Source organism: Pseudopodoces humilis, chromosome 23, assembly GCF_049639895.1.
Source record: "Pseudopodoces humilis isolate 2021_Gansu_Grassland_sample_001 chromosome 23, ASM4963989v1, whole genome shotgun sequence".
Classification (NCBI taxonomy): Eukaryota; Metazoa; Chordata; class Aves; order Passeriformes; family Paridae; genus Pseudopodoces; species Pseudopodoces humilis.
Window position 1 is genome coordinate 1,456,240 of NC_142222.1, and position 14,793 is coordinate 1,471,032.

The window sequence follows — 14,793 nt, forward strand, 5'->3', positions numbered from 1 at the left end:
TCTGTGGAGCACAGGCTTAATCAGAGAAGGTCAGCTGGAAGAGAAGATGTTCCCTGCTGCAGGAACAGCTCCTTGGCCTGAAATCTCCTCTCTCCTTACACTGAATTGGCTGGGACAGTGTTGTGAGCTCAGCTCTGCTCCTCAGGCTGCACTGTGTTCCTCAGGCAGAGGGAAGCGGGCTCGGGGGCAGGTTCAGCTCCTTGGAGGTGCCTCCAGCTGATCCAGTGATGAATTTGGCTCCTGGTGCTTGGGGCAGCTCCTTGCTCTCCCTCTGGGGTGGCTGCAGGGTGCCCAGGGGCTGATGGTGGCACAGGGTTTAAGGAGCTCTGAAGCCACACCTGGTGTTAAACCCAGGACGTGGAAATCTCAAAACTTTGCTATTGTCCTGCTTAAGTCTTCTTCGTTGTTCTTGACCATGGTCTGTGTTCATCATGTGCTTTTCTTTATCTTTTGTAGCACAAATTCTTAGGCTGAAAAGCTAAAAATGCATTCCAAGGGCAAACCCCAAAGCCAAAATATCCCAAAATGTCCCTCAAGGCTCTGCAGGGCTGGTGACCCAGGAGCAGAAGCCCTTAGGAGAGCATTCCCTTTGGGAGCTGCTCTTACATGATGCCACATATTTTTCTCCACTGCCTCAGATATTTTTAAATATCTGAAGCAAATATTCATGTAGAGAAAACAGCAAAATGATAATGGTTTAAATTCTAATTAGGTTTTAAAATTTATATTTAAATTCTTCATTATTGGCATTTAACCCTGCTATGCCTTTACTTAATTGTGGCAGAAACAATCCCACTCACTCCTTCTGAGCTGCCTGATCACAGCTCAGGCTCAGACTTTGTGTTTTTGGCCATGGAAGGATTGCCATCAGCTGCCCACAGGGGAGCAGAGAGGACAGAAAAGCTGTTAAATCTGCTGACAAAGTCACAGAAGTGCAACCTGCTCCTGGTGGGTTTTGTGGGCAGAGGCTGTTTGGGGAATTATTTGTTCAAATTAACAGAAAACATCCTAATGTAAGAATCCCCACTGAATGGCAAGGGAAAGTCATAGGGAGAAAAATAGCTTCTAATGGGAATCACAGAGGGCTTTATGGATCCATCAGCATTCCCTGTGCCCGGTGCAGGGCAGATGAGGAGTGCAGTGTCACCATCTGGCAGCAAATGGAGATTGTGAGCCCTCTCCGAGCAGAAATCCAATCTGGAGGCGTGGATCCGGGGGGATCTCTGGGATGCCAATGGCCACACGCCGCAGAGGGGACTGCAGACAAGTGCAGAGCCCTTGCCTGGGGATAACCTGCCTCGTGCAGCCAGCCAGGGTCCTGGGGAGAGGAGATGGAGGAAGAAATGAGCCCTGCTCGGAGCTGTGCTTCGCTTCCCGCTTGTTCCGCCGGCCCTGCTGCGACGGGGAGCGGCTGGAATATCGGCTGGTGACAAAGGTTGTGCCTTTGTGAGCGTGGCAGCCCAGGTGACAGACACTGAAAGGCCTTTCTGAGGTGTTCATGAAACAGGCCTTGCCTAATCTTAGCTCAAAATCTTCTGTTCAAAGAAACATTGTGTGTGGAGGAGAGGGAATTATAGTGCTTTTTCAACAAAAGTGTTTCTTTCTAATCCCCTCTCCTCTCCTGCTCTCCAGCAGCCTTTCTTATGTCTGAAGCTGTAAGGTTTAAATTAAACTGGGACATTGTCTGCTGTAGCCAGCTCTTGGAGCCTGCTGCTGCCCTGCTCCTCCCAGAGCATCCCCTTCTCTCCAGCTCCCCCAGCCAGGCTGCTCAGCTGCTTCCCTGATCCCCCTTCCCCTGAACAGATGTGCTGGAGGATCAGGAGGGAAGAACTCGGAGATAAATGTGCTCCCACAAAACAGATCCCTTTTTTTCTCAGAGCCAGATGTGTCCCCTGTGTCAGATGCTGAGGCAGGTGCTGACAAGGAGACTTGGAGGTGCTGGATACATCCTGATTTTTGGGTGTGGTGGGGATAGCCCAGGGCTCTGCTTTCTGCTTTGTTGAGCCCCAGAGGAAACTGAAATACAGCCCAGCCTGTTTTTGGTCCCTGCTGCCTCAGCCGTGCCTTCCCAACCCCTCTGGGCACTGAGCCCACCCCTTCCCTCTGTGCCATGGGACACCCTCAGCTGCCACTTTGGCCTGGGGACGTCCTGGGGAGCTTGGATCAGGATGTAGCACTGGAAGGAGAAGTAAGGAAGGCTTTAGCACTGCAGATGAAGTTTTGATAATGGCCCTGCTTAGCTTAAGGCAGGTGTGAGGCTGGGGGCTCCACAAAGGAAATGTCTGACAGCAGCACGGCCTGGCTGCCTCTGGAGCTGGGAATGCACACACCCCACGAACAGGGATGCAGAGGCAAATTGGGTTGAATTTGTTCCTGGGGCTGCATCCATGGTGCTTCCAAGGGTGGAATCCAAGCCTAGGCATGAGTTGCTCTCCATTTCATCAGCATCATCAAACCACAGAACGGCCTGGGGTGGAAGGACCTTAAAGCTCATCTCATTCCAGCCCCTGTAATGGACAGGGAACTTCCCACTAGACCAGGTTGCTCAGAGCCCCATCCAGGGGTATTTCCATCAGTATAAATATCTCAGCTATCTTGTGCTTGGTTTTGCCTGGAATCTCTTCCCTCTGTGCTTGTGGATGTTTGTTCATGCCCCACCTTGGACTTTGGTGTTGCTGATTTCAGGGCTTGAGAGTGGTGCATGATCTCTCCTTTGCTGTCTCCTGATGTTTTATCATCTATGGGGTATTTTGGCTGTTCCTTTTTGCCAGCCTCTTCCTTAGCTCACAGGTAGAAACCCTTTGGAAGGCTGAAAGCCAGGTTAAATATCCTTGGTCCCAAACAGGGCTTTTTTAACAGCCCCACACTCACTCACATTGAGAGCAGTGTGCAGAGGTTTTTTTTCCTGCTACCATTTTAAAAGATCTACTCATAAGATGTGAATTTCTGACAAAGTGAAAGCATTTTCTGTGGACTAGCTGCTGGAACAGCCTGTGACATCAGTCTCTGGATGCCAGGAGTGACCCAGCCATGCTGCTGTGGGCTCTGACCCTACCCATAGCCCCAAAGGGATAACTCATGGGGTGCCAGGTAGCCTGGGGTCCCCTTCTTGTTGTGAGAGTGGTTTGTACGGGGAGGGAGGAGGGGAAAATGATTCCAGGACACCTGTAAATCCCTGCAGCTCCGTGCTGAGGTTTGATGTTAATTAGGCAGCAGGCAGCAGTAATGTGCTGCCGTTCCCTTGGCTTGCCTGCCTCGGAAAGGGCAAAATCTTCCAGCAGAGCAAAGAAGGGGCTGTGGAAGGGGCAGCAAACTGAATGGAACGATGATAATTTTATGCAAATTGGACTTCTGTAGCAGATTCAGCTTGGCTGAATCACAGAGGGAGCAGAAGAATGAGGGAAGAAAGAGGGAGAGGAAAAACCCAATCAAAATGTATGGTTTGAGGCATGTTTCACAGCCTTCTGCTTAGATTTTTCTACAGAAATGAAGAAACATAAGAGGAATGGCACTGGCCAGAGCCAGTGGAATTGCTCTTTCTCCTGTGGTACTGCTGTTAATAACTACAAGTGGGTTATTGAGCCAACCTCTGCTGATTCTGCTTTGCTGCCTCATTTCCAGAGCTGTGCCCTGCGCTGGCACTCGCTCCCAGCTGGAGCTCTGCATGGCCATGGTGTGGGGAGAGCTCCTGCTCCTCACAGGGAGCAAGGGGAACCCAGCTCAGAGTCCCCAGGAGGTGCAGCAGCAATGGGGCTGGAGCAGATCCCTGCTGGGATCAGCTCCTGGTCAGGAAGGGCCGTTCTGGGAGCTGAGGAGGGATCAGAGAAGGGATCAGATCATTCCAGGGATCAAAGAAGGGCCGGTGTGGAGGGCAGGGGGTGCCAGCACTGCCCCATGGCTGTGCCAGTGTCACTCCTGGGCCTGGTGCTTCTGGGGGCCTGGCACGGAACCAGGGAATGGGTTGGGCTGGAAAGGACTTTAAAGATCTTTTATTCCACCCCTGCCATGGGCAGGAACACCTCCCATTGTCCCAGGCTGCTCCAGGTCCCACCTGGAGTAAATCCAGGGATCCAGGGGCAGCCACAGCTTCTGTGGGCACCCTGTGCCAGGGCCTCACCTCCCTCCCAGGGAGGGGTTTCTCCCTGATACCCCGTTTGAACTGCTCTCTTCCACTTTCTCTCTGCTCCTCCTTGTCTTGTTTCCCTTGTGCCGCTCCTGCCTGAGCCTCTTCAGCTCTGTGTGGAGTGGCAGGAGAAGCTCCCAGAGCACAGCACCAGGGTGCCCTTCTTGAGGCTGAACTGAACATTTGTTTCTCTGGTTTTTTATCCCTCTCTTTTCTGAAAGCCTTCCAGGGACAGCTACAGGAGGGTTCCTGCTGGGGGTAGGAACTGCCAGTCCTCTCCAGACTATTTTTTCCAACTGAAGTAGATCACATGCAGCTTTCCCAGTCTTTGCCAAGCTCAAAAAATAGTCCCGACCCCCTGAGGGCTCGAGGCCGGTTCTGTCCTGCCCACAGGCTTTGCAGCACAGGGGCTGTCCCCACCATCCCCCCAGAAATTAAATACTTGTGGTACTCCTACCATAACAGATACAGTTTTAGGGATTTGTTTTCCACATATGGTTTAAGGAGATTTTGGGAATTTTTTTGTGCCTCTACCAGTAAGGCACCCAACACATCACCTTGTGGTGAGGGTGACTCTGCTGTGACCAAACCAGTCTGGGACAGGAGCAGGGCAGGCTGAGCAGTGTGACCAGGAATACACTGGTCATTAAACACTGGCACTTTGTGCTCAGTAACTTGGGGTCCTGCCTATGGACTAGGATGTCCAAAAAACCTTGTGGATTGATCTCCTGAAGGGAGGGGGGTGAATGTCCACTCACATGTTCCTCAAAGCTCTCCTTTCCATCTCTTAATTCTCGCTAATCCCTTTGCACAAGCCTCCTGTGTGAAAGGACTTTTTAAAAAATTTAATCTATGCTGTTTTGCATGTCAGATGCCAGCAATTTTTCCATGTTGCAGGGAGCACTCTCCTGGCTGTTTCTGGTGTGGGCTGGGCTGTGCTGGTCGTGTGAAAATGTGCCCCTCACTCCCCTCTGCCTTTTGTGCATCGCTAAGCCCTGGGCTGCATGCAGATATGGGGAGAGTTGGGCTGATGTTAGAAAAGAATTGGTAAAGTTTTCCTCAAATTAGCCTTAAGTTTGTTCTTTTTAGCCTTAAGCTAGTTCTTTTTAGTACTGAATGCTGAAAATGCAATGTATTCCACGGTGCTGTGTGTGTTTGCTTTGTTCCTGCGTTGTGGGAGCCTGTGCGTGGGCTGCTTGGCCTGGAGGCTTGGCACTGAGGATTTGGCTTGTTTTCCTGAACCTGTTGCAATTTTCCTGTGTGAGATGGTAATTTTTTCCCTTTTTTTTTTGTCCCCCCCCTCTGCTGTTTGCTGGTGTGTCAGGGAGTGCAAACTCCCCCCCGGTCTTGCTTTGCACTTGGTGTGTGCAAAGGGCTTGAAGTGGGGACAGTGAAAAGTGAACAGGAACGTGGGGTCCCTTGCAAATGCCAAGTGTTTTCCTGGGATATTTCAATATTTGCATGCTCTCTGCATGGCCTGGCTCTGCCCCAGGGACCCTGGCAGGGAGCTGTCCCTGGCAGCTGACAAATTTGGGATCAGTTGTGAAGATGTTGCTGGTGTGTGCATCAGCTTGATGATGGTTCTTTATGATGGCTCTCACTAACCAGTCTGTGACTAACTGTGGTTGTTTGATTACAGAGGGAACATCCCCACGCTAAACAGGTATGGTACTCATCATCTTTTCAAATTTCAAAAGCCCCTCTAGAAAGAAGTAGCCTAATCCTGAATGTTTTAACATGTTTTGTTGTAGCTCCCTTCTCTTTACTCGGGAAACTTTCAACCATAACTCTTCTTTTACCTTCCCTTTTCCTCTCCCTTTGTCTAAAACATGTTTTCAGCTTTACTTTAAAAAAAATAAATAATCTTTGCATGCAGCAATCTTTGAAATCGAATTAGCTGGGTGACTCAGCTCATCTGCAGTATGTTACACAGCAAAGGGCTGTCCTAGGGTCTTTTTTGGCACTGGATTCTGAGGTGTTGACCCTCTGGCAGGGTGTCACAGTGACCCCAGGCAGTTCTTCCCAGCCTTTTTTCTTGTCCATAGCTTAGAATTTGTCCAGGCTGTTTCACCTCCCTCACACCATGGATGAATCTACATCTCAAACAGCTGACAGCATGTTTTGTTGTGTTTTGGACGCTAATTTTTCCTCCTGTGTCTCAGTTGAAAAGTATTTCTTGTTTTAAATAATACATGAAAAATGTCTGCTGTCTTTTTGTTCAGTTCCTGTTCTGTGATAGTTTTTGTATTAGTTGTAAGAAATGTACACCAAGGCATGTCCTGAAAAATCCCTCTCTTTCAAAATGTGAATACCTATTATTTATTACTGCTTACAAGCCTATTTAGGGAAAAATAGTAAAAATGGGCTTGGAAGTCTCATGGCTCTTAATCAGAGATAAATTGTGGAAACAGAGAGTGACTCTAAGCATGGAGAGCTATTAATCACACTGATGATACTTTAGACTTGTTAACTCTGTACTTAGGGCTGTCTCACAGTGGTTTTGGTGTGAGGAAAGGAGGAAATCTCAGCAAAGCTGGGAGGTGGCTGTGGCAGGAGTGCTCAGCCAGGTCCTGGGTCTGGCCCTGCTTTTCCCACCCAGCTGAGCACCCCTGGGACTTGACAGCTCTGAGGTGTGGTGGGGAATCAGCTCCCTGACCTCTTTCCCCATCTCCCCTCCTGTTGTGGCCTGAGCTGGGAGGAGCAAAATGAGCGTGTCCCCAAGTGAGGAGCACGTGGGCCCTGGGCCAGCACCTCCTCTTCAGAGGAATCACCATGTGTCAGGCAGCTCGTGATGGAAGTCTGAATTCAGACAAGTCTCTAGTACAGCTCAGAAGTTGGTGATAATTATTGCAGAGAAGGCAAACCCCCAGCTGTGGTCACCAGAGAAAGGTCCAATCTAATTGTGTGGTTTTTCCTCACTGTGTGAGAGGCTTCCTCTGCTAGTCTTGACTGTGGCATTGGGAGTCTTTAAAAAACATAAAAATCACAGAATCAGTGAGGTTGCAAAAGACCTTCAAGACCATGGAGCCCAGCCTGTGACTGATCCCCACCTTGTCAACCAGCCCAGAGCACCAAGTGCCATGTCCAGTTGTTTCTTGAACAGAAAGGGTAGGGATATGAGTGTATCAGTAAAGAATTTTGGAGAAGTCACTGTATCCTACTGCATTTGAGGAGTGCAAATTATAGTATGATCAGAAAAATCATGGAATCAATAAGATAATACAGCATGGTGTGCTTCAACCTAATTTGTAAAAATGTGCTGAATCCTTCAAGTGTCAAATCTTACAGTTGCTGCTGTTTGAATCATGTAAAGCAAATCATAAAGACAGGAGGAAAAATAAGTTCAGCTTTGCATAGTCAGAATTCTCCTGTCATCTCAAGAAATACCTGTTTTAAGGGGTTATGGCATTATTTGCTAACTCTGAGTGTTCCTGTCATTGAGACAGCACCCAAGTGAGGGATGACCAGAGGCATGGCAGGGGCTCTGGAGCAGGCTGAGAAATCCAACATGGATTGCACAGCCACGCTCCGGGTGGTCAGAGCACGTGCCCAAACCCTGTCCTGGTGCTGTCCCCTCCTCCCCTGTCCCTACTGACTGTGCTCTTGCTGCCTTGCTGTTTAGAATGTCCTTCTCTTCCAACCTCAATCACTATGGCATGGTGCACGTGGCCAGCGTGAGCGACGTGCTGCTGGACAACTCCTTCACGCCGCCGTGCCAGCGCATGGGCGGCATGGTCTCCTTCCGCACCTTCGAGGACTTTGTCAGGTGTGTGGGCTTGCTTCTGGGGCCACCTCCCCACCTGGGCCCTGGCAGAGCTGGGGGAAGGCTTTGCCAGGTCTAGAGTCAGGTTTAGACTGGTCCTGAGCGTGCTTCCCTGTTTGGGTCCCTGTGCGTGTCCCCTCGCAGCCTCAGGCTGCTGGAGGAGCAGTTTGCAGACAGAGGGATCAGCATCCCAGGTTCCTGCTGGATGGAGACCATTTGGGAATGTGCTGACACCTCCCAATGCTCTGTGGGTGTGTGTGTGGGGGAGTTCTTTGTGCTTCCATCATTTTGGGATAGGCAGCCCCCCAGCAGAGCCTTCAACCTGCACCCAGGAGGGCTCTGACAAATGTTGGACAATCCAGACTTGGTTTGAGGATTTCCCTCCTCATCTTTGAGCCCAGCAGGGGAAGGAGCCCTTTCCTACCAGCGCTGGTGTGTTCAGTGCTGGGTGCTCTGTGTGCTGGCAGTGGTGTGCTGGTGACTGTCCTTCCCTGCTGTATTCCAGGATCTTTGATGAAGTCATGGGATGCTTTTGCGACTCTCCCCCGCAGAGCCCGACGTTCCCCGAGGCTGGCCACGCTTCCCTGTATGATGAAGACAAGGTAGGGTGGGTTTTTTTCTGGAAGGTGCTCTCAGGCTGGCAGCAGGGCTGAGGCTGGATGCTCCTCCCTAGCTGGAGTTAGGAGCTTTGTGTATTTATGGCAGTGATTTGCTCGCTTGTTCCACAGCAGGTGACTTGGTGTAGGCGGCCGCTTTCCAGCTCTGTTCTAAAACTACGGCTCAGCCTCTTGCTCCCCATGTAAATTTAGTTTATGGCTTTTAGCATCAGCAGAATTACTGGATCCACAGCAGCATAACAGAGTTTAAACCCACCATTAAGTCTGCAGACCCTCTCTCTGCACCAGGGTGTTGAACTGCATCTTCAGCTGTCTTTGTCCTATGTCTGACTTGCCGTGTTTTCTGTCTTACACCCTTCCCAGTCTCCTTAAATCCTGATTCTTCCTTCTGCTCTACCTCTTGGAACTGCTTTGGGGAGGAGAAGCTGAGTGGAGCTGCTCAGTTTTTGCAGTGATGTGGAGAGCAGGTGCAGAGGAAGCAGGTGGTCCCTAATCCGTAGGGATGCAAGTCCAGTTTCCCTTAGAGACACAGGTAGCTGCTCCGCAAGAGTGGGAAGCTCTGCTGGAATGTAGTCTGTGTCCAGAACAGGGCTTTGTTTTCCACTGATCCTGATGGGTGTAAGCACTGTAGCCTTTTCCAGAATATTACTGTCAACCTTAATGCCCTCAGATCCCTCTTTTTACATCCCCCACACCTCACCAAGGTGATTTCCTGTCCAGATTCAGTTTTTCCCAGTTAATCACAGGCTCCTGAAGGCTGAATTTGTAATTGCTTGGAGCTCTAATGGAATTGATGTTTCCACATTATTTCATGCTGTTGTAGGTATGAAAACTCACATTGTTTTGCCCCTACACTTTGATTAATTTAATTACTCTCCTTGATGCCGAAATCCTCTACTGTCCTTGTGCTGCATCTGGTAAAGGGAGGCCCTGACCCTGTGCCCTGTCTCGTCCTCAGACTCAGATTTTCCAAAGGAGACTCCTGTTTGATGTTTGTGGACATTGACTTCTGTGAAATTGCAGATTTATGAGGCTGTTTCGATTTCCCTCAGAGTTTTCCCGGGTGCTCCGCTGAGGTCATTTCCCCCAGAGCATCTCTGCTTTAAAGCTGCATTTAGGGAGCCTGTTGTGAGGACTGGCAGGTGCTGAGTTGTCAATTATTTATCCATGGGCAATATTCCCTTGTCCTTGCAGAGTGCCCGGGAGGAGCCCATCCACATCCTCAACGTGGCCATCAAAACCGACAGCGACGTCGACGACGACGGCCTGGCTGCCATGTTCAGGGAGTTCACCCAGAGCAAGGTAAGGCCCCTGCATCCCCCTCTGCCTCTCTGGCCTTGTGCAGGACTGGGAAAAGTCTGGATGTTCCCAAGGTTTGGGAGGTTTTTGTTTGATTTCGGAACAAAGGTGCTGCAGTTACATCCTTAATTTATCCCATTCTGTTTCTTTGGCTGGGTGTAGCTGCACCTTCCTGAGGCCACCAGGTCATTGTTCCTCCTTCTGATCTGTCAGGTCAGGGCTTCTTCCCTTTAATTTTTGATGGGGTGAAATACCTGGAAGGTTTTAAACACATCAGGTCAATCTTTAGTAGCTGTCTCCACATGCTCTGAAAAATGTATTCTGTCCCTTTCCTGGTGATAAAGTTGTTGTATGAGCAGCAGAACCTTGTGAAATGACATTAAAATGTCCTGTATTTGTGTATCACCATAGTCTGAATGCAATTAAAATTTATTGCCCTTGTTAGCATGCTGGAGCATCCACCTTAATACGACATTCCTGGCCTGAGGAGGAATTATTTGTCATGTTCTGTGGCTCCTTCCTAAATGTGGGATACACTTTAGAGTCCCACATGTGAGTGCTGGGTCAGTTGTGAGACAGCCTGGGTTGGGAGCAGCCTCCTTGTGTCCACTCTGTGCTCTGCCTGCACCTGCTTTTCTGGTGGTGTGGAGAACTCCACCAGTCTGGGGAGCTGAGTATACCCCCAGGAACTGGGATTGCTGGTTTTGGGAGCACTGAAAGAGCACCTCCAACTTCTCAACCTGGGAAGTGGGAACATACCCTGCAGAAATCAGGGGATCCAAAATGGGACTGGCATCCACGTGGCTTCAGCAGCTTCCTGTCTCTTTAAACAAGGAAAACAATCAAATCTAAGAATTAAAACTAGTTCTGCTTTTCATCTGCTTGATCATGCTCCAGGCGTTTTATGGGAGGGGATAAAAGGAAAGAAATAAAATATATTAAAAAAATAAAAATAAAAAAAAATCCAAAACCACATTAAACTATCAAATAGGTTGATCCAAATTGTCCAAATAATCTTCTAGTCCCAGCATGTTGTGTGTGGTTTTTTTAATAGAAATTAGGATCATATACTTGTAAATGACTTGTGGAGGAGATTGAGGCAGTCAGTGGAAATGGAGTTTCTCCAGGTGCTGATGGCTAATCGCTCTGTAATAGCTGTGGCCTTGCTGGGAGACCCACATTATTACCATGTAATCAGAATCCTGTTGCTCTGCTGTTATTGTCTGCCACTTGTGGAATTTTAAAAGCAATAACAATTTTTGCTTTTTAAATCATGGCATTATTAAAGTTATTTTCTTCCTCTTGCCATGAATATAGTCACTGCTGCTCATTTTCAAAGGGCTTAACCTTAGTGAAACATCACAGTCTGTGCCGAGAGGGGCTGGCTTTTTCCTGCTTGAGCTGAGTTGTTGCTCCCTTTTGTGTTCTTTGCTTTTGAAGAGGGAGGAGGAAGGAGGAAAGTTTGAGAAAGGGGAGAATGACGAGATCTTAACACTTTGAAGGATCAGTGGTGTGGCAAATGCTGCTGGCAGCACTCCCCTGAGAGGGGGCTTAGGGGAATGTGAGGAAGAAGCAACCAGAATGGATATTCTGTGATCTGCTGGAAAAAAATATTTGGCATCTGAATTGTGTCACCTTTGCAATGCAGAATCTTGGAATCTCAGGATGGAAGGGACCTCAAGGCCCCACCTGACATCCCATTTAACCCTTGTCCATCTAATTCTTGTCGTGTTCCTCTCTGCCCATACAAGAAGTCCCTCTCCCTTCTATTTTAATGCCCTGGGAGGTCACAGTGAGGGCCCCCAAAGCCTTCTCCAGGCTGAGAACCTGGATGTGTGCTTTAGGCTGGGTTATCCGTGAGCTCACCGTGCCAAAGGCAAGGATGAGCTTCATGCTTCTGTGGCTTAGCTCCTTTAAAACTCATTTTCCATCATTTTCTACCACCTTACCACATGGACACTGTGCTCCCCTCAAAAAGCAATCTTGGCAAATGAAGGAGGATATTTCCTGCAAGATTTGGGTGTGACTCTTGTGCATTCCTGCTTAGCCAGGCTCAGCTGGAATTCACTGCTCTGGGATTTGGTTATTTACCTGTTCAGGTGGAAGGGATTTGGGTATTTATGCTGCTAAAGGAGCTTCAGGTGGGAAATCCTCACTCTGAGGAGGCTGAAGGGGAGCAGGAACTCAGAGGTAGGAGGACCTGCAGAGCCTTTTCACTCTGTAGAAGATTTCAGCATGCTTTTAGTCTGTTCTTTTTCAGTCCAGTCACCAGTTTCCATCCTTGTTTTTTGCAGAAATCAGTCCTGATCGAGCATGGCATTCGGAGGCTGACTTTCCTTGTAGCACAAAAGGTATTTCCATATCTCTCCTGATGCTCTTTGGTTTCTAGCTCATTATACCATTGGCATCTGACATGTTTGTTCCCCAAATTGAATGCTGTATTTACTGTATTTACTTCTCTCTTCACTGTTTTTGTCCTCTCAAACTCGAGATGGTTTTCATGAATTCGCTTAAGAAAATTAATTTACAATTGTAAACAATCTTGATGCCTCTTGTATTCTTGAATTAATTAATTTTTGATTTTAATCCTAATTGCTAGCTGTCTTCTGCTTTTTTTTTTTCTTCCTATGTGTGTATGTTTCGTTTGTAAGGACTTCAGGAAACAGGTCAACTATGAGGTGGATCAGAGATTCCATGTAAGTAAAAAGGGCCTGGAGCACGGTGGCATTCCTGCTGTGAGGCCAGGAGACACCCAGGGGGCTCTGGGCTTCTCATTTGGATCTCAGGCAGGCATTTAATGCCCACACTGGTGTCAAAATGAAATGTTGAAGTATTTATTTGAACATCTGACCACAAACCCAGCCTGGGCCCGTGGCATTCAGAGGGGCTGCTGAGGCTCTGAGTGTCCCTCGTCACCTGGCTGAGCTCAGGAAGCCACACTGATAAAGATTTCCTTGTGTTGTCTTCTGTTCTAAAGTGCAATTGTCAGTGAAACCTTTGTGTTTCTTATGGAGTGTGGTGATTTCTTTCGGCTTCTTGCTGATTTTAAAATACCTTGGAGCGATCACTGAAGGGACTTGTTAGGTTTTGCAGAGTGGGTTTGTGATGTGGGAAATGTTTGATGCTCTTACTGCTGAGAATTACTTCTTTCCCCAGGGCCTGGGCATCGGTGAGGCTTGGTTTAGGTGGCCATGTAAGGCATAAACCAGATTTTTATCTCTTGGGTATCTACTTTTCCATTCTGGAAGTTATCAGGAGCCTTTGAAATGCAAGAAATTCACCCTGTGCTCAACACAGCTGGTCTAGGAAGGTTTTTGAAAGGAAGACTTGTTTGTAAATCAGCAAAAATAGTGTTTGAACCAATGTGGGAGTCACCACGTGGGAATTGTTGCTCACAGTACAGGTACAGAGGTGTCAGTCAGTGGCTTAGGAAACTGGATTTTGTGGAGAGTTTTTTGGGACATTGATCAAGAAATTCTAGACTTTAGGTTTGAGAAAGGAAGTTTTAGAGACCAGAATGGGTGTTGGGGGAATGAAAAATCAGAGTTGCTGAGTGAGTGCTGTGGGAGGTGTCAGAGGTCAGGAAGGAGGCACAGAACAGAAGGAACCATCCCCAACTCTCCCTGGATCCTCAGTGTGGTGTCATCTGGCTGCAAAGTTTGTGGAGCACCTCTGGGAGCTGCTCTGTCACTCTTTATTACTGTCTGCTATCCCAGCCCCTTCATTACTGGACCAACTATTAACTTAGCCAGGGCCTGGGCTTGGGTTTGTTTTTGTTTTAATTACAGTCTATATAATTAGTTCCCAGCATGTTGAGGTAATAGAGAGTTGCTCCAGCAAGCTTCCAATTTCCTCATCTCATTAGGTTTTTAACATGATTATTAGTATAATAATCAACTCTGATGATTTCTGGTGTAGCTTTTCACATTCTGCGGTTTGCAGGGTGTCTTGATTGGCTAATTTAGGCAAATTATTTTGATTGTCTTGATGATGGTTGGTTGATTAGAACACAGCAGGGGTATAATTCTTCTGCCTAGGAAATGGAGCACTCTTTTGGATTTTGGTACCAGAGCACTGAGGATTTTTGTGTGTGTGCACATCTAATTATGATATTTGCCCACCACACCAGTGAGGTGCCTTGGAAGCAATTCCATTAGTGGTGGAATGAGCATGGAGATGGTGGGAGAAGCTGGCAGCATGCAGAGGAGGACAGGTAGGAGGGATTGGGAGAAGTGAGGAAACATGGAAGAGGTTGTTTCTTAGATGAGGCTCGCAGACAATGGATATATTGGGTAAACCTGAATTTTTAGGCAGCATTTTTTGCACCACTGCTTATTTTGGAAGAGTTTCCAGGCAAACCCAAGTTGTTTTGCTCAACTGAGAGTCGTCAGGTGAGGTTTGGGGGCTGTTTCACCTGGGAGGGAAGGAAGATAACCGACTAGAACAGCATTTTCAGCCTTAAAATCTGTGTTGCTCAGTGGTGGCTTGCACGGTGTCACTGGTTGTCGCACTCCCTCCAGCTGGGGTTGTTCATCTTTCATGGATAATGGAATGTGAGCCAGAAATTCAGTGACTCCAGGTCAGATTCCCTGTTTTTTTGCTTAGTAAGACAGTTCTGGCAAGTTGTGTGTGTCCCTTCAGGTCACCTTCAGCACAGGCAGCAGTGTTCTCATGTGGTGCAAATCACTGCCCAAAGCTCTGCCCAGTAAAAGTGTAATTCCAGAGCAGGGCATGGATTTGCCTGGATGGAACTGGAGGGACAGGATGCTGTCTAGGCTTTCCCTCTTCATCTGATATTTGTACAATATTTCAAAAAACTCTCAGGGCTCTACCAGGGTTTTATCTATGCAACAGAAAACCAGAGAAAGCTGAGTGGTATATGGGTTTTTTTTGTCATGTTTTTGCTGTTCCATACAGGAGAATAAAGTTGTTTGATTACAACTCCCAGTTTTCCTTGGGAAGAGAGTATTTCTGGCAGTAATGGTATGAAG

General features: G+C 48.1%; 1 protein-coding gene across 6 annotated transcripts in view; it reads left to right on the top strand.

Annotated features, from left to right (window-relative positions):
- ACACA (acetyl-CoA carboxylase alpha) overlaps positions 1-14,793 on the top strand; it is a 100,603-nt gene that overhangs the window by 37,661 nt on the left and 48,149 nt on the right. For 5 of the 6 annotated variants that reach the window (XM_014254957.2, XM_088066038.1, XM_014254956.2 and 2 more), the window contains 6 exons: positions 5,763-5,786; positions 7,746-7,889; positions 8,392-8,488; positions 9,698-9,805; positions 12,097-12,153; positions 12,454-12,498. In XM_014254957.2, the coding sequence (XP_014110432.2) occupies positions 5,763-5,786; positions 7,746-7,889; positions 8,392-8,488; positions 9,698-9,805; positions 12,097-12,153; positions 12,454-12,498 (475 nt within the window). The remainder of the gene's footprint in view (positions 1-5,762; positions 5,787-7,745; positions 7,890-8,391; positions 8,489-9,697; positions 9,806-12,096; positions 12,154-12,453; positions 12,499-14,793) is intronic. The other variant, XM_088066036.1, reaches the window with a different exon arrangement.